The sequence below is a fragment of the Ornithorhynchus anatinus genome, chromosome 12, assembly GCF_004115215.2.
Source record: "Ornithorhynchus anatinus isolate Pmale09 chromosome 12, mOrnAna1.pri.v4, whole genome shotgun sequence".
NCBI lineage: Eukaryota > Metazoa > Chordata > Mammalia > Monotremata > Ornithorhynchidae > Ornithorhynchus > Ornithorhynchus anatinus.
Genome location: NC_041739.1, coordinates 53,580,751 through 53,600,803, shown reverse-complemented (window position 1 = coordinate 53,600,803; position 20,053 = coordinate 53,580,751). Strand labels below are relative to the sequence as shown.

At 45.8% G+C, this 20,053-nt stretch overlaps 1 protein-coding gene across 1 annotated transcript in view; it reads left to right on the top strand.

Annotated features, from left to right (window-relative positions):
* Nucleotides 1–1,801: 1,801 nt before the first annotated feature.
* TRPC3 (transient receptor potential cation channel subfamily C member 3) overlaps nt 1,802–20,053 on the top strand; it is a 46,973-nt gene continuing 28,721 nt past the window's right edge. Inside the window, exons 1-2 of the mRNA XM_001513809.3 lie at nt 1,802–2,214; nt 14,729–15,500. Of these exons, the coding sequence (XP_001513859.1) occupies nt 1,988–2,214; nt 14,729–15,500 (999 nt within the window). The 5' untranslated portion in view covers nt 1,802–1,987. The remainder of the gene's footprint in view (nt 2,215–14,728; nt 15,501–20,053) is intronic.

Sequence of the window (20,053 nt, the reverse complement as noted above, 5' to 3'; positions counted from 1 at the left end):
CTATTGAAAGTGCTTTCGGTAACACCTGTTTTACACACACACATGGGGCGGGGGGCACTTTTGGAAGTTCTGAAATAACCTGCTTAGGGAGGCAATAGGACAAAGCCATGACAACGCTCAGCTCTCTGGAAGCCACTTGCTAGCAACTCACATCCTTCCTGAACTTTCCTCTAGAGGCCCCTTAGGATTTCCTTGGGCCCTCAGTATGCGACCGAAAGGTTGACCAGCGTTAGGAAATGATCTCACGATATCTGCAGCACCGTCCCTTGAGTTTTTCAGAGCTTAAACTCCTATATTTACAGAACCTGAAGTGAAAGAGCACTCTTGGGGTACCACTTTAACGAGTGGAGTTCTTTCTCCTCATTACAAGACAATTAGATGCTGTCGAAACGAACATAAATTTCTCCTCTTTTAACACGACAGTGATTTTTGGTGAAGCTAGTTGACCGTTCTTAAAGAAAACGAAGCCTCTTTTAAGTAGCCGGGAAGGGGGTTTCTGGGAATTTAGTGTTAGTATTTCCCATGTTTTAGAGTCCTTAGATTCCGCTTGCTGAAAGGTACTTAAGAAAGTTATGTTGCTCTCTTCGAGCGCTTCAATCATTCATCGATAAAGTAAATATTGAATGGAGCTCAGCAGTGCATCACCACCCGATGAATTGGGCCTAGGCACTCTACCAAAGACCTTCAAACCTAGGCAAGATCTAAGCTCAAGTGGCGGGAATGCCACTCACATGTAGTTTGGCGATCGAGGTAGAGTAATAACAACAACAATAATAATGATGATGGTACTTGTTAAGCGCTTATTATATGCCAAGCGCTGTTCTAGTGCTGGGGTAGATACAAGGTAATCAGGTTGTCCCAGATGGGGCTCACAGTCTTCAACCCCACACTGGAAAGGATGATGATGATGATTAACGGCGTTTGTTAAGCGCTTCCTATGTGCCGAGCACTATTCTAAGCACTGAGTGCTGTTCTAAGCGCTGGGGTAGAGACAAAGTAATCAGGTTGTCCCAGGTGGAGCTCACAGTTTTCAACCCCACACGGGAAATGATGATGATCGCCGGTGTTCGTTAAGCGCTTACTATGTGCCAAGCACTGTTCTAAGCGTGGACCACCGTTCTCAGAGCTGAGCACTGTTCTAAGCGCTGAGCACTGAAGCAAATGAATTCTTCTTCTGCGGGGGAAACACGTCTCTCTACATGTATAGGATTCCCTCTTTCTCCAGAACCAAGAAGAGGGTGAAGGTGGAACCTCTGAGTTTCCCCAGCGACTCTCCACCCTTCTCCCACCATTCCGGCACACTTTCTGCTTCGACGAAGGGGCCGGCTCATCTGCCCTCGTTCTCTTTCATCCCTCCCTCCCTCCCTCCCTCCCCTTTTCTCTCTCTCCCCGAGTAGTGATGCTGCCCTAAACGAGTGATGCTGAAAGAGAGGGGAAGGGGGCAGAGGAGCTGCTGCTGCGCTGCTCCAGCTCTTGCTCGGCGGCGGCTCCTCACTTCATCTTGGGTGCCCAGCTCGGAGGGAGCTGCCTGGAGGAGCGGCAGGGGTTGCAGCGGCTGCAGGGGTTGCAGCAGCAGCAGCTGTAACAGCTGCAGGGGGGGCAGCAGCAGCTGCCGGGGGGGCAACAGCAGCAGCTGTAACAGCTGCAAGGGGGGCCGCAGCAGCAGCTGCAGGGGGGGGCATCAGCAGCTGTAACAGCTGCAGGGGGGGCAGCAGCAGCTGCAGGGGGGCAGCAGCAGCTGCCGGGGGTGCAGCAGCAGCTGTAACAGCTGCTGGGGTTGCAGTTGCAGCGGCGGCGGGACGGGGAGGCGAGGCTGGAGGGCGGGAGGGTTGCAGGCGGCGGCTCCCCGGCTTTGGATTTGCTCGCCCTTCGGACGGCGGCGTCCCTGGCTCCCCGTTCCTTGTCCCCGGCCGCCCGGGGCTCCCCCCGGGGCCAGGGGGAGGAGGAAGCCAGGAGCCCGGCCGGTCCTCCGCCACGGCCCGCCACCATGTCCACCAAGGTCAGGAAGTCAATGGAACAGGGCAGGGTGACCTTCCCCACGGAGGAGGACGAGGAGGAGGAGGACGAAGAAGAGGAGCAGCAGCAACATCGCCGGAGGGGCTGGAGGGGCGTGAATGGGGGGCTGGAACCGGCGGGGTGGCAAGGCCGGGCTGTGAAGACCCATCGCCAGTCCTACGGCTACTATCCGGCCCCCTTCCCTCCGACCATGAGCATGTGAGTACCCGAGCAGGTGGCTGGGCCTCCCTGCCTCCCTTCCCCGGGGTGCATTCATTCAATCGGATTTAGGGAGCTCTCACTTGGTGCAGAGCGCTCTGCCGGGCCCTTGGGATGCACAGTTCGACAACAGAGAGAGACACCATCCCTTCCCCATAGAAGGGGAGACCGCGAAGCAAACCCCTCCGAGGTTGCGAGAGGCCCCAGGTTGGTGCCCCTCGCCCCTTCATTCGTTCAATAGTATTTACTGAGCGCTTACGATGTGCAGAGCACTGTACTGAGCGCTTGGAATGGACAGTTGGGCAACGGATACCGTCCCTGCCCAGTGACCGGCTCACCACAGTCCAAACGGGGGAGACGGCAGAACAAAACAAAAACAAGACATCATCAAGATAAATAGAATCAAGGAGAAACACACCTTATTAACAAAATAAGTAGGGTAATGAAAAATATATACGAATGAGCACAGTGCTGGGGGGAAGAGCAGAGGGTGGGGGAGCAGAGGGAAATAAGAAGAAGAAGAAGAATGTTGGTATTCGTTAAGCGCTTACTATGTGCCGAGCACTGTTCTAAGCGCTGGGGTAGACACAGGGGAATCAGGATGTCCCACGTGGGGCTCACAGTCTTAATCCCTATTTTACAGATGAGGTAACTGAGACACAGAGAAGTTAAGTGACTTGCCCACCGTCACACAGCTGACAAGTGGGAGAGCTGGGATTTGAACTCATGACCTCTGACTCCCAAGCCCATGCTCTTTCCACTGAGCCACGCTGCTTCTAAGGGGGGGTGCAGTCTGGGAAGGCCTCCTGGAGGAGGTGGAAGCTCCACCTGCCCCCCTCTCTGTCGCCCACCTTGACAAGCCTTCCTTTCCCTCCCCCTCCCAACCCCCGGTGCCCGCAGGACTGGACGGTACCGGCCGTCGGCCCGGGCCCTCCCCACCGGGAAGCCTTCCTGGCTTCACCGAGGATCCTCCAGAACGCAAACACACAGGCCAGACAAACCCACCCACCCAGATACTCCATCCCCATCCTCCTCTTCCCTCTGCCATCACTCACTGCCATTTATTTAGCGCTAACAATGTGCAGAGCACTGTAATAATAATAATAATAATGGTGGTATTTGTTCAGCACTGACTATGTGCAAAGCACTGTTTGGGGGGACACAAGGTGATCAGGTTATCCCACGTGGCGCGCACAGGCTTCATCCCCATTTTACAGATGGGGTAGATGGGGTAGTTGAGGCACAGCGAAGTGAAGTGATCAGATTGTCCCACGTGGCACTCCCATTTTCCAGACGAGGTCACTGATGCCCAGAGAAGTGAAGTGACTTGGCCACAGTCACATAGCTGACAAGCGGTGGAGGTGGATTGGAACCCACGACCTCTGACCCAAGCCCGGCCTCTTTCCACTGAGCCACGCTGCTTCTCTCCGTAGTTAGAAGGGGTCAGGGTGGGACTCCCGACTCAGACAGAGGCCTCCAAAAACAGACTCTCCCCTTCCCCGAGACCCCCATCCGCCTGCCCAGCCTGGATCAGGAGAAAGCCATGCCCACCACCTCATGCCAGGAGAACGGTCTAGACACCCCCAAGAAAGGCCCATCGACCTGCCCGCACCCATGATGACACTTCGCCGGGTCAAAGGGGCAGAGGGATTTAAAGGTTCTAATTTTGAGACCAGCTTCTCTATCTACTTTCAAGGGTCAAGATGCTCTTTACCTCGTAGAAGAAGCTGGAGATGCTTAAGGGGAGGAGGGGCTGGGGGAAAAAAAGAACTTTTTGGAGTTTCTCGAGTCATTCCTTGAATTTTGCTCCAATTCCAAGAGGAGAAAGGGGCCCGGGAAGTCTCTTTCCCTTTTGAGAAGCAGGATTGGAGAAGCAACGTGACTCTGTGGAAAGAGCCCGGGCTTAGGAGGCAGAGGTCGTGGGTCCTAATTCCGCCTCTGCCATCTGTCTGCTGTGTGACTTTGGGCACTTCTCGGTGCTTGTGTTACCGCATCTGGAAAATGGGGATGAAGACTGTGAGCCACATGGGGGACAACCTGATTACCCCGTATACATTCATTCATTCAATAGTATTTATTGAGTGCTTACTATGTGCAGAGCACTGTACTAAGCGCTTGGAATGTACAATTCGGCAACAGAGACAATCTCTATTCATTCATTCATTTGTTCAATAGTATTAGAGGAGTAGCGTGGCTCAGTGGAAAGAGCACGGGCTTGTGAATCAGAAGTCATGGGTTCGAATCCCGGCTCTGCCACTTGTCAGCTGTGTGACTGGGCAAATCACTTCACTTCTCTGTGCCTCAGTTCCCTCATCTGTAAAATGGGGATTAAGACTGTGAGCCTTATGTGGGACAATCTGATTACCCTGTTTCTACCCCAAGACTTAGAACAGTGCTCTGCACAAAGTAAGCGCTTAACAAATACCAACATTGTTATTAGTAGTATTTATTGAGCGCTTACTATGTGCATAGCACTGTACTAAGCGCTTGGAATGTACAATTCGGCAACAGATAGAGACCATCCCTGCCCATTGACGGGCTCACAGTCTAATGAGGGGAGACAGATGGACAAGAACAAGACAACTACAGTCTAATGCGCCGTGCTTAGAACGGTGCTCGGCACATATTCATTCATTCAATAGTATTTATTGAGCGCTTACTATGTGCAGAGCACTGTACTAAGCTCTTGGGATGAACAAGTCGGCAACAGATAGAGACTGTCCCTGCCGTTTGACGGGCTTACAGTTTAATCGGGGGAGACGGACAGACAAGAACAATGTGGCTCAGTGGACAGAGCATGGGCTTTGGAGTCAGGGCTCATGAGTTCGAATCCCAGCTCTGCCACTTGTCGGCTGTGTGACTGTGGGCAAGTCACTTAACTTCTCTGTGCCTCAGTTCCCTCATCTGTAAAATGGGGATCAAGACTGTGAGCCCCACGTGGGACAACCTGATTCCCCTATGTCTACCCCAGCGCTTAGAACAGTGCTCGGCACATAGTAAGCGCTTAATAAATACCAACATTATTATTAATAAATAGAGTCAAGGGGAGGAACATCTCGTAAAAACAATGGCAACTAAATAGTAAGCGTTCAACAAATACCGACGTTATTATTATTATTAGGGGAAGCAGCGTGGCTCAGTGGAAAGAGCCTGGGCTTGGGAGTCAGAGGTCATGGGTTGGACTCCCGGCTCTGCCACTTGTCAGCTGTGTGACTGTGGGCAAGTCACTTCTCTGGGCCTCAGTTCCCTCATCTGTCAAATGGGGATTAACTGGGAGCCTCACGTGGGACAACCTGATGACCCTGTCTCTCCCCCAGCGCTTAGAACAGTGCTCTGCACAGAGTAAGCGCTTAACAAATACCAACATTATTATTTTGGATTTTCTTGCGGGCCAACTGAGATTGCCTTCAAACGGGGCGGGCCCGCCGGGCCCGCAGCGCCCCCTGGTGTCCCCAACCCGCCCCTGCAGCCGCCCGCCGGGCGTCCAGGTCAACTTGCTTCCCCGCTCAGCCCCCCCCAAAACCGGGCCGGTCCCTGCAGACACCCCGAAACCCGTTGCAAATAGAGCCTCTTACCTTACGGTTTCTTAGAGGCAAGGCGTGAAATCCCTAAAATTCACCGCACGGCATCCAGACCTGCACAGATCGATTGCAGCTCAACCTCCACTTTAGGCTGCTAATGGGAAATTAAAGGGGGCAGCGGTTTTGCTTCATTCTGCTCCCTTCCTAGTGTCGTGAGCCTCGGTGCCTTTTTCGTCTCTGACCAGTGTTCTCTTTATACGGTGAATTCAGTTTCTTTGATTTTATTCTTTAAACATTAAATCCATCTTATAATAATAATAATAATGTTGGTATTTGTTGAGCGTTTACTAGGTGCCGAGCACTGTTCTAAGCGCTGGGGTAGATTCAGGGTAATCAGGTTGTCCCACGTGAGGCTCACACAGTCTTAATTTTACAGATGAGGGAACTGAGGCACAGAGACGTTAAGTGACTTGCCCACAGTCACACAGCTGACAAGTGGCAGAGCAGAGAGTTGAACTCATGACCTCTGACTCCCAAGCCCAGGCTCTTTCCACTGAGCCACGTTGACCCCCCGCCCTTAAAACTCTACTCCTAGAAACCAGTTTTCTCTTTATACGGTGAATTCAGTTTCTTTGATTTTATTCTTTAAACATTAAATCCATCTTATATATGGTTGAACCCCCCCCCCCCATTAAAACTCTACTCCTAGAAACTAGGTTGGGTCTTGTCAGTTGTGGCAATTGCAGAATTCTGGGGCAGTTTCTGTCACTGCACTAGTGTTGCCTGCAGACCTGTCTACCTGGTATCTAGATGATCATTTCAATTTGCACTATTTGCTTATATGTATAATTTCATTTATGAGCTTTTTGACTGCAGAATTGGGGAGCAGATCCAATTGTGACATCTTAATGTAGAAAAGAAAGACAAAGCAGTAGGGAACATACGTTTGCATAGCATCTCTCACGCCATCTCACTTTGCTAATGCCATGGGCAGGGGCTTTGCCATTCCTTCATCCACCCCGGGTGTTTGGATTTTTCTGGAGCAGAATATGACAGCTGTTAAATAACACAGGCAAATTGAGCGGCTCTAGGGTTGAACTGGAGAAGGCTACTGTAATCCACTGAATTTGGTAGAGATTACTTATCGAAAGAATAATGTAAATATTCATGTGAAATTTGGCTAGGATTTGGGGACTAGCATCCTGTTCTTATGAGAAATGCTTTAGCCTTTTAAGTGGCCACTGATGGACGACATCACTTCAGTCACAATGCTAATGTTCTGGCACAGGGTAGTGCAGGACTGGTGCAGGACTGACTCAGAGGACAGGGTGCCACAACCCCTTGTCCTTTGAAGCTCTACAGTTCTACTGCTGAATCAACCCAAGCCTTTTTTCTGCCCAGCGTTGACCCATTCAGACCAGTGGGCTTCGATGCATCTGGAAGTTTCATTTGCATTTTATTTATAAAAATCCTTTAGAAGTGATTTCCAAAGTGGAGGGAGTAAACACAATAACGGATTGGAACCCCACAGGAGAGTTCGATGACTTCGTCTCCAAGGGCCAATCTGAACGGGTTATATAGTACTATAGAGCTGGAACCTAGAAGGATCTCAAAAAGTTTATCCTGCTGGGACCCCATAACAGGCCCCATTACTTTCAAAGGGGTTTTATCTCCAGATTTGATTCTAGGGACTCTGTAAGGGGCATTTCACTGCCACTGCAAGAGAACAGTTGGAGGCAAAATTATACCTGGCCTCCACTATCTACAGGTGACTACCTAGGGTCATTGAAGGATGGTGGTTTCATCCCCAAACCCTTATCAAAATCTACCTGCAAGACTAGTCGATCTGTAGTATTGCTCTCCCAACAGTTCACTGCTTTGTCACACTGCTCAAGACTGTACTTCATCATGTGAAAATGATGAGAAGCAGTGTGGTCTAGTGGATAGAGCACAGGCCTGGTCGACAATAGGACCTGGGTTCTAATCCTGGCCCTGCCACTTGTCTGCTGTGTGACCTTGGGCAAGTCACTTTATGAAGACTCTGAGCCCCATGTGGGATAGGGACTGTGTCCAAGCTTGTATCTATTCCAGTGCTTAGAACAGTGCCTGGCACATAGTGCTTGACAAATACCCTAAATCTTTTTCTTCCACCTGGGCTTGCACCAGCCCATTTAAGTTCCCAATATAGCAGCTGTTTCAGGTAACTCGGTGTCATCTATTTTCCTCATATGTCTGGAGCAGTGTGGCTGTGCAGGTGTGAGCGTTGCTTCAATGCTGGTGAACCGTATTCACTACAAGGACTCGTTGTGGGCAGGGAACGTGTCCCTTTATTGTTGTAGTGTGCTTTCCCAAGTGGTTAATACAGTGCTCTCGATAAGTAAGCATTCAATAAATACGATCGACTGACTCCCAACACAGGCCAGGTTTACATAGCTGCAATTGCCTAGGAAAAGTCAACCCAGAAACAAAAATCTTCTTTTGCTTGAACTGTTACTAATAGACTAGGTTTGAGGGGTTGTTTTTGTTTGGATTTTAAATGAATGAACAGCTAATTAAAGAGATGATCATGTGACTTTTCTATACTGATTTTCTAAATCTATTTGGCATGTCAAGAGCTAGAACATTTCTCTGTTGTTTGGATGAGTAGGACACAAGTAGAAGGGGTGAAAGCAAAAGCCAGAGGATTTTGGAATATCCTTGTCACGGTGATTCCAGTCAGGATGGGTGACTCAATTATTTATGATTTATGGTATATTTTATGATCTAGAATAAATATGAATAATTCCTAGACCATTAGAAGTCGAAAATCCTACCGAGAAAGGTTAATCGTTTCTGAAATCATATAATTGACCCCAATCTCAATATCATTAATTACCCTGAGGCACCAATATAGCTATTAGACCTGTTTAAAATAATTTTTTTGTTTGCTCTGCACAAAGTAAACTCTCACTAAACATTACGGATTGACTTAATTAAACCCGATTATTGCAACTGGGAACTTCTGAAATGTTACCTATTTCCCCAGGAGGAACGCTTTTCTTCTATCAGTTTAAATCCCGGGCTGATGGTGCACGGTTCGGGAGGTTGTCAGTGTAAATTTCACACTTAAATCTCCCCCTCAACACTGAACAGGCATTGCCAGCATTTTCCCACCCCCACAAATGGGGAGTGGGACTCCAAAGAGCTGTCACTCTGCCGGACGGTAGGGGAGCAAGGAGACACCCATGATTTAGACTGTCATATAAATCCCACCCTCCCCTTCCTGCCTACCTAGGGTAAGTGTCTCCTGAATCCTTAAGTATGAGGCCTTGAGCTATTATTCCAAATCGTCCCAACCCAGGGTTGGCCCTATCTGCTTGCTGATTCTCTCAAAAAATCTCATACTAAACCAGAGCCACGTGATTGTGATAGGTGGTCTATCTAATCTGAACGGTTGTGTGGGATAAAAATGGAAGTCCATTTGGAGAAGCATCATTGTGCAGTGGAAGGAGCTTGGGCTTGGGAGTCAGAAGGTCATAGGTTCTGATTCCAGCTTTGTCATTTGTCAGCTATATGACCTTGGGCAAGTCACCTCATTTCTCCATGTCTCTGTTTCCTCATCTCTTACACGGACATTGAGACTTTGAGCCCCATGTGGGACAGGGACTGTGTCCAACCCGATTTGCTTGCAAGTAAGTGCCTAACACATACCACAATTATTATTATTGTTATTGTTATTACATGAAAAGATTTTAACCCTTTTATTTCTAATTGCTAATTTTCTCACAAATTAAATTTTTTTTTTCAGAAAATCAAAATTTTCTTTGTGATCTAACTGGAAAGTTGACATTTTTGCTGAACTTGTATATAGATTGTGAATAAAATTAGACAAAAGTTAAATAAAATAAAAACTGAGCTAGTAATGCCATAATCCATGAGTTAGTCATGGGACTTAAGAGTACTTCAGGACTTTAATTTACCGAATCTTTTTGTTACCTAAATGTATTCAGATTAAGAGTTTTAACAGGGATTTCTTAAAAGTACCATCTTTGCCAAGAAAATCAATGGTATTTATTTAATTCCTACTATCTACAAGTGACTTTTGCATAAAGTAAATTGTTTAAACATTTATAATGGTTTTATGGCACTTTAATACAATTTTGTAGTAATAAAAACCCCACAATAACACTTTTTTCATACAATCCCAAAATATTTCCAATGATCTCAAAGTGCTACTCAAGCAAAACACGTTTGTTCTCACTACAGTTTTAGTACATACTTAGTTTTATAGAGAAGCCTGATAATGGGGAGATTGAATGTCTTTTCTTGGTCACACAATTCACTACTGAAGGAATCAAGACTTGATTCCAGAATTTTGGACCCTTAAAACCCACACATGACTTGCACTTGTCCCTGATTTCTGGGGCATAAAAATTTTACAAATCTGCATTTCAATCTGGCAAATTCACAGGGCTCAGGAAAATCTAGAAATAATGCTATTATTCACAAGTCTGAAGTTTCACAGGTAACAGCTGGACACCCTCATTTACATTTAAGCAGTATCCCTCCAATAGGCCAGGTCTCCACAAGCAAAGTAATGGGTTGAGCATACTCCAGTGACTCTGAGCCAGATAACTAGTTAGTCCAAATTTGAGTTCCAAGAGACATTTGTGGGAGTTGCCAACTTTTGCTTTGCTTTTAGCCCATCTATGAGTCCGCCCAAATGTCAACAGATCTCGCGGCCAGTGAAACCACAGACTTACTACTAGTAATATTATTTCCGCATGAGACTAGATACATTTAAATTTACCTAACATGGTGCATTGTGTTAGCTCTACCAAGAGTAGGTGCTGTAAATTTTGTTGACTAATACATTATTTGAGTAAATATGGCCATAGTGGGCACTTCTGTATTCATTCATTAAATAGTATTTATTGAACGCTTACTATGTGCAGAGCGCTGTACTAAGCGCTTGGAATATATAAATCAGTAACAGATAGAGACAGTCCCTGCCCTTTGACAGGCTTACAGTCTAGTCGGGGGAGACAGACAGACAAGAACAATGGCAATAAATAGAATCTGTATGTGCCTTCATTATCTCGGAGCATATGTCTTTTGATTTCAGTATTCAGTGTGTACTAGCCCAGGTCCTAACGGAAAAATTAAAGTAGGTTTTTTTCAAAGCATTATGTTTTATAGACTCTTTCCTGATTATCAAAGATGGTATATGTCAAAAGAAGCCAAGGTTAAGACTTGAAGCACGTTTGAATTTTTTTTTAAGCCAAACAAAAGAACTGGCCTGTTTATTGCTTCTATCCAGGATTAGCAACCCTAAAACTCACAGAGGTTTGAAGAACAGCAAGAAAAAAAAGTGGAAATAGTAAAAGAGAGAGAAGTTAACCATTGATGCCCAATCAAAATAGTCTCAAATCCTTCTTCATTGTTTTGCTGGGCTGAGGGGTGATTTACTCTGCAGATGACAAGTTTAGATAGGTACACAAAACCCACTCCTTTTCATTGAGAGTGTCTTTTTAATAAAGAAATGATTTCACAGAAATACATTCTTGCATATATGTACTGAAAAGCTGCAGAGAATTTACGATTAGTAGTAAGAAAATTCCCGTTTCTAAATAAACAGATTGTAAGTTTTTTGTGGGCAGGGAACATGTCTTCCAACTCTGTTGTATTTTACTTTCCTGAGCACTTAGTACAGTGCTCTGCACACAGTAAGTGCTCATTTAATACCATTGATTGTGCTCTGCACACAGGAAGTGCTCAATAAATACGATTGAATGAATGATTAAATAGCAATTCTTAGTCAGTGGATGCCAAAAGGAATAAAAATTTTTTCTTTGTGATGTGGGGAAGCTAGGTACCTTTCACTGTTAACCCTTTGTTTCCTATGTCTCAATCAATCAAGCACATTTATTGAGTGCTTACTATGTGCAGAGCACTGTGCTAAGCGCTTGGGAGGGTACAATATGACAGAGTTGGTAGACATGCTCCCTGCCCACAATGACCTTACAGTCCCAACTGTCTTAAGTCAGTAAAGTACAAAGAACTTCAGATGTTTCCATACACTCACCCAGATAAAATTCTAAGTCTTACTAATACAACATGAAAAAATACCAAGAACAGGAAGGATGCATCACACAGCTGGCAGTTAATTCCTATAATGCTAATCTCCAAATACCTTGTAAATGTTTTATCCCTATTTTGTAGATAAAGAAACACACAAAGAAGTTTGTTTTTTTTTTTCTATGGTATCTGTAAAGCGCTTACTATGTGCCAGGCTGTTCTAAGCACTGGGGTAGAATCAGGTAATCAGGTTGGACACAGTCTGTGTCCCACATGGGGCTCACAATCATAATTTCCATTTACAGATAGGTAACTGAGACACAGAGAAGTTAAGTGACCTGTCCAAGGTCACAGCAGACAAATGGCGGAGCCGGGATTAGGACCCAGGTCCTTCTGACTCTCAGCCCTGTGCTCTATCCACTAGGCCAGGCTGCTTCTCAATTCTCAAACCCCAGAGCTAAATACAGTGCTTGCACTTCATATATGTTGAAGTGCTTAACAAACACCATTTTTTAAAAATGGATTATCATGCTAGTGGTTTGCCTGGCATCACTCACGCTCTCTCAACCCGGCTGGTCATGGGTTTGCTGGGTTCATTCACAATTCACGATGGGAATAAGACCAGGAGAAACTTGCTGGAAGGAAAAAGGATGCTCCGAAACAGCACCCCTACTCAAGATATCTCCTCAGAAATCTCAGTGTCTGTACTACCACCTTGAATGGAAGTGGCCAGGACTGAAAAACCAATTTTAGCAGGATTCCAGATTAGGCTAAACATGCCCAGTACATCCCTTTTCTATACCATCTTTAAGGGCAACAGAGGTACTGAAAGGGGCACCGGGAGATGGGTTATGACTCACTGAAACTTTCATGGTGCCTCTTTCATGGTCACAGCCTTGCTAATTCCCTGTTGCAACTGCCAGTGCCCCTGCTGTACTTGAGGTGACACAGACTATATAAGAATAGGGAAAGATTTTTTTCCCCCTATTTTCAGCACCATTAGTGAAAAATTGGGTGGGAGGGAATTTTTTTTGAGGTACAGAAATTCGGGAGAGGGTGAGAATTGGTTTAAAATGAAAATGAAGGCTGCTATCTGCTTTAAAAGTGCTTTTTGACCTTTTATATTTTTGGAAAGTCCCAAATCAGAGAACATGGTTGAAAACATTACCCATAGTCAGGGCAGAGCATGTCAAATCGAAGGGGCAGTGTGGGAATTTTCCATTTATGTGTCAGGTGGAGACAGATGACCCCATTAACAGGAAGGTGTGGAAATCACATTGCTACACTGCCTTCCTATCCCCTCCCATCCCTCAAGCCTCTTAAAATCAGGAGGGCCCAAAGTAAGAGAGTTAATGCACTGGATTTTCCTTCTCTGGCTTATCAGATGGAAAGTGATAGGACATTGTAAGGTAAGAGGACCAGGAGGTATGGTGCGCAGAATGCTGAAGGTCTGCCACGTAACACCCCTGTGTGCGTCCTACTGGCTGGAGAGGGTTAAATGCTCATTTAAATAATGAAACAATTCCTGCCTGGAAATACAATGTTCTTAAAAACTCTAAACCAAATTGTTTTCGGTCCAGAAAGGTAGAAAGAAGAATGTATAGCTAATATTTGTAATGGTACCAATCAATTTCCAGAATAAAAGCTTCTCTCTATTGAGTAAAGCTTAGTTGAGGTTATTGATGTAGAAGTAATAGTAGTAATGGTGTTTATTAAGTGCAAGCGCATATCTTTAGGCAGGAATGAATGCTTCCAAAATACCAATGACATCCCAATGCATTAAGAGAATAGACCTCTTGCAAGGTCCTTTTAATCAATTAATCACAATTATTGAGCACTTACTGTGTGCAGAGCACTATACCAAGCACTTAAGAGAGCACAACACAATAGAGAAGACACATTCCCTGCCCACAATGAGCTTACAGTCTAGAGGGAGAGACAGACATTAATATAAATATATAAATTACAGATATGTACCTACAGGCTTTGGGGTTGGGGGTGATGAATAAAGGGAACAAGTCAGGGTGACACAGAAGGGAGAGGGATAAAAGGAAATGCAGGCTTAGTCAGGGAAGGCCTCTTGGAGGAGATATGCCTTCAATACGACTTTGAAGGTGGGGAGAGTAATAATTGTCTGTGGGAGATGAAGGGGGAGGGCGTTCCAGGCCAGAGGCAGGATGAGGGCAAGAGGTCGGCGGTGATGTAGATGAGACTGAGGTACAGCAAGTAGGTTGGCATTGAAAGAGGGAAGTGTGCAGGCTGGGTTGTAGTAAGAGAGGTCCTTTCTTGTTTTTAATCCTGGGCCTTCTCTTATTAGGCTGTAAGGATTATTTTTCCTGAACATTTATAGGTTGCTGAAACATCACTGCAGGCATACTGGCTTATTTCACACAAAAATGTTAATAGAATTAAATATGGAGTGATTAGAGTCTTGTCATCATTAAGAATATCAGCTTCCTTTTGACCAGCTTAGGTAGACACTTAGTATGAATGTTCAGACTGGGTTGGTACTTTGAAGAATTTAAAGTTTAGGGGTAAGATTACCTTCTCCTTTGCTGTCAATTCTGCCTTCCCCATGATTGCAGAAGAGAAACAAGTGGGCGAAATGGTTCTTTAATCTAAAGCTATTCAGCTGCTGCTAACAGAAACTTGTATTCTAAGGACAAAAGAGTTCCCCAGCTCTGATTTTAAGCAATCTGATTTATGTTCAGGTTTAACTGGAAGAGCCAAAGCTAGGACAGACAGAGACAGAGGGGAGATAATTGACAATGAGTAGTTGAGGTACTGTAGGTTTCTAATGTGTGTATCGGGGGGCATGTGTGTGAAAAGTACAGAGAAGAGCAGGGAGAAGGAGGGGTTCAGGAGGGAGGAAAGCATCTGTTGAGGAAACGGTGACCGTAATGTTCTAAAGCTGCTTTATTCATTTTGCTCTTCAGGTCTGGTGAGGGAAGCCCAACTCTGAGGCGTATGACGGTGATGAGGGAGAAAGGAAGGCGGCAAGCTATCCGGGGCCCGGCTTTCATGTTCAATGACCGGGGCACAAGCCTCACCGCTGAGGAAGAGCGCTTTCTGGATGCTGCCGAGTATGGGAACATCCCCGTGGTGCGCAAAATGCTAGAGGAGTCGACTACACTAAATGTCAACTGTGTTGATTACATGGGCCAGAACGCCCTGCAGCTCGCCGTGGGGAATGAGCACTTGGAGGTGACAGAGCTTCTGCTAAAGAAAGAGAACTTGGCCCGGATTGGTGATGCCCTGCTGTTGGCCATCAGCAAAGGGTACGTCAGAATAGTGGAAGCGATCTTAAACCATCCCGGCTTTGCGGCAAGCAAGCGCCTCACGCTGAGCCCCAGTGAGCAAGAGCTTCAGGACGACGATTTTTATTCTTACGATGAGGACGGCACCCGTTTTTCCCCAGATATCACGCCCATCATTTTAGCCGCCCACTGTCAGAAGTACGAGGTGGTGCACATGTTATTGATGAAAGGGGCAAGGATAGAGAGACCTCATGACTACTTCTGCAAATGCAATGACTGCACTGAAAAACAAAAGCGCGACTCCTTTAGCCACTCTCGGTCGAGGATAAATGCCTACAAAGGGTTGGCCAGTCCTGCCTACTTGTCTTTGTCCAGCGAAGACCCTGTTCTCACAGCCCTGGAGCTCAGTAATGAACTCGCAAAACTGGCTAACATAGAAAAAGAATTCAAGGTAAGGTTTCCATTCTCTTGGCTTTGATTGGAGCTCCATTTGGGGCTCAGAATAATCTCTGGGGTTTTGCTCCTTGGCGGGCAACCGCCTTGATCTTGCTAGTTCTTTGACGCTCGAGGCTTTGAATTTTCAGGGGATATGCCATGGTTTTCTTCCCTGTTGGAGGGGAGAAGGAAGTCTCTACATTCTGTAGTATAGACCCCAGGAGCACTGACCTGGCCTTTCTTTTCTAGGTGTTTATACGTAGATAAGTCCTGCCCAGGCCTTAAGATCTCTGTGTGTGCTTTGAGCTAGTCGGTTACCTTTTGGGAGAAAGAATAAACATTTAGGTGTCTACTCTCAGTGAGCATTAAACATATTGTGGCCTTTTGGTTTCCTTATGCCCTAATTCTGCCTCTGTTCCATAGTTCTGGATACTAATTAGTTGATGCCACCCACCCCAAAGTGGCACCTTTACTCCTCATATACCAGTGACATGTTCAGGCTTTTCTGAATCACTTCAAGATGCTTTGGAGATAAAAATGCAGGGTAAGAGAGTATTCATTAAAATAGTTAATAATGCACAAGAGTGCCTATTATTCAAATTCATCAACAGAAAATTGAAACAGTATCAGTGAGGGCTAGAGTAACTCAGAAATGAAAGAACGGCAATTGGTTTGTTCGCCCAGATTTTTTCATTCTAATTAAGGTTACTGTCTATGGGCAAAATGTCAGGATCAAGCAGAAAAATTATTCATTGTTTTTAGAATTAGACGTTAATAACTTCATTTTCATTTCTAGGCACTTGTTTTGATCCTACTGTGCTTTGGGTGGCCCTTGCCACAAAATTAAATGGAAATTTGGTGGTAATGTGGAAAACCAGCTTGTTTGCATTCAGAATGGATGGGACTCCTCTCCTTTTGGCCCCTCATGAAGATTCTTACGGTTGTACAGCTAATCGATTCCCTTTTTAATGTGAACTTGTTTTGGTATCACACCAACACATTAATTATGTTTGCTTGCCCAAATTCTACATTAGACCACAGCCAAGTCTACGTATATACAGTTTTTCAGATACCACAGACACGAAAACCCCTTTAATCTAAATTGGTAAGAAAAGTGAGAGAAAAAGAACACACAGCTCAAAGTCACCAAATACTTCTCTTCTAAGGTATTTTGTGCAGGATGCATAAGACCTTTATCGGATATTTTGCATGCCACCTTTTCTGAGCATTTGCCAAAGCACTTGAAGACAGTTGCTTTACTAACTGACCTTAGATTAAGATTCTGTCACTTAAAAATAAATTAGGACTGACAGTAATTCTAGAACTAGGAATTATTCTCTAGTAGTACGTAATTATTCTGTGGAATCCTAGAATCTTGCAGGGTCACTGCTTGGTCCATTTGTTTTGGTTGTCTTTTTAAAAGATGTAGAAGAGGGAGATAAAAGAGTATCTCAGTTGGCGAAGTCCAACTAGGGTTCCTCCTTTGCAAATGAAGACAAAGTGGGAATATACGTTGTGATTAGGGAAACAGAAAAAAACAGAAATAAAGTCAAACATATGGAGAATAACTTCAGTTCTCATCCTTAGGGTAGAATAAAATGATGGAGGTTGCCTTCTGTGGACTGGTGGTGGAGATGGGATAGGAGTGGGTGGAGAGTTTGCTCTTCCACTCGGTCCACCGTACTTGTACACTGAATATTGTCTGGAAACAGGAAGCCCCTAGCAGCATGCTAGGCTATTTGGGCACAGGGCTGGGGGATGATGGGGTAGGACAACTCCTACCTACTGGTAGCAGTCCAGCTACCTCCAGGGGTGAAAATGAAAAGCATCTCTACCCTGTTGCCTCCCATAGGTTTACCCATTATGCCAGACTCACAGACTAAGGTGATGATGTCTTGGGCTGAGCCAGTGCTGGGCACCCCAGCTCCTCCTTGAGCTCTAATCTACCTGTCAGGCCCGAACCCTGCGGGTGCAGAACGCTTCGGGAGACTTGTGGGGTGCGAGGACTGCAGGGGGAAATGGGCTGGAGGTAGAGCTACAGGGTTGCACTCTGTGGCACTCCTCGAGCAGTCCAGTTCGAGGTCAAGTTTGGCCATCCTGGCCCTTCGGCCGATACCTTGCCATCCACCCAGGTACTCAGGCCGTGGCCAACCCTCCGCCCTGAGCCCAGTTTGTGGGTGAAGGAGGAGGTGGTGGCCTGCCTTCTCACTCCCTTCTCCCTTTTGTTTGCTGCAGTGGAACAGAGGCCACTGCAGTAAACTTGCACTCCCTACAACCACTGCTCTGGGCCTGAGCCAAACATTTCCCTCTCTGGTCTGTGAAGTCTGGTGCTGCAATGGCAGGAAAAGTTGACGTGGCCATCCTGGCTCTCATTTTCTTGCCAGGAGCTTGGTTCCGGTGAATTCCCATTTATTTCCACCCCGCTTACCTTCCTGACTGTGTCCTGTGCATCGTGGGCCACGAAACTGAATTTCTAGGGTATACGGCAACCTAAGTCCCCAATCCTGTTGACATTTTGGGAACCTGCCAGAGTGATTATAAGGTGGAGCAGAACGCTTCCCAGACTTCTCAGAACCTCTGGTGGACCCCAAATCTAAGGGCCTCAGGATACAGAGATGACCTTTCAGTGAGCTCTTGTCCCACAAGCCTTCTCTGATTGGAGAATCAAGAAGGATGCAGCAGAGGCTGATCCCCACTCACCAGCTTCCACCTACGTTGCAGTGCTCCCAGGAGCCACACAGGACAGGATCAGTTTAGCTGCCATGTATAATAAGTGTAATAGAAACCTTAAATCTAAATTTCCTCACTTGTATACTCTTTGAAGGCCAACCCTAACTTGCCAATTTTGCTTTGAATATGATGGTAGGGTATTTATAAAACTCGTAAAAGAAAAGTGATTTTAAAATTGAGAAACAGATTGCTCTCAGAACCTGATATATTCATTTAATAGAGTGATCGTGATATGTAAATGGGCCAGCGCTGGAAAAAGGTGGGAGAAAGAAACAAGGATCCTCACTAACCAGGGAAACTGCAACAGTGTAGAGTCACTCTGGCTCCTCAGCAGCTCCGTGCTGTTTCACATACCTAGCTCAAGACTGGAGATTCCTGGCAGAGAGTGATGCTACATTAGGCCTCGAAAAAGAAAGAATTCTCTGCCCTCACCATCTCAGTCAACCCTGGTTTCTGCCCAGCTCACTCAATTCTCAGAGGCACTGCCTCTTTATGAGAAGCTCGTCCCCTAGACTGTAAGTTCATTGTGGGCAGGGACTGGGGCTGGTTATTGCTGCATTGTACTCTCCCAAGTGCCTAGCATTGTGTTCTGTACACAGTAAGTGCTCCGTAAATATGACTGAATGAATGAACTCCAGGTCCCTTTCTTGGTTGGATGGCATGAAGCTGGACGCTAGATTCACCTAGTGCAAACCTGGATTTGTGACACTGGGCATTTAAAACATCATGACATCATGATATCAACACCCCGGGACTGGTGTTAAGTTCCAGCTTACTGTGGTGGCATCAGAATTAGTAATTGCCACCTGTCCTTGGAGCTAAAACTGATACAGGAGTGAAAACACTTTTAGGAATCGCCTTTCACCTGAGAAATCTCCAAATGCTTATCGAATATTAACCATTATGGCACCCTGTTTTGGGGGGCTAATGTTAATGTTCTTTCACAGATGGAAAAGCCTCAGGAAGACGAGTAAGCCAAAACACAGAGAAGTGGTTTGTATGGGAAAAGACTAGAGGGAGAAGGACTACACAGAAAATTGAAGACTTCATTTTTTTCCAACCTAACCAAATCACAATCCTTCAAAGCAAAAACAAGATCATTTACTTCATAAATTATAGTCTCTAGCTGCCTGCCAGCCTTTGACCTCTAGCTGAATTATCTTTCCCATTTTCCCTCTACTTCACTTTTTTCCCTTCTCTTTTTTTTACTGTATTTGTTAAGCCCTTAGTATGTGCCAGGCACTGTGCCAAGAGCTGGGGTAGATAGAGAGGCAGCGTGGCTTAGTGGAAAGAGCATGGGCTTGGGAGTCAGAGGTTGTGGGTTCTAATCCTGGCTCCAGTCACTTGTCAGCTGTGTGACTGGGCAAGTCACTTTGCCTCAGTTATCTCATCTGTAAAATGAGGATTAAGAATGTGAGCCCCCTACCTGATAACCTTGTATCTATCTCAGCACTTAAAACAGTGCTAGGCACATAGTAAGCGCTTAACAAATACCATCATCATTATTGTTATATCTCACAATCTGCTAGGGCCATTGTGTCTTGCTCTACACACTGGGTGGGAGATCACCTGACTCAGAGTGCTAAAAGCAGAGGATTGGAAATCTGTGATTTCTTTCTATTTTTTGTTGTGTCACTAACTTTTTGGATGACCTTGGGCAAATCGTTTGACTTGAATATTACATGCTCCTGCTGCACAGATTGTCTTCCTGAAGCATCACTCCTGTGTGTCTTTGTGGCTTCAAGGCCCTCCACCACCATCATCATCATCATCATAATCTTCATAATTTTGGTATTTGTTAAGTGCTTACTATGTGTCAAGCAGTGTTCTAAGCTCCGC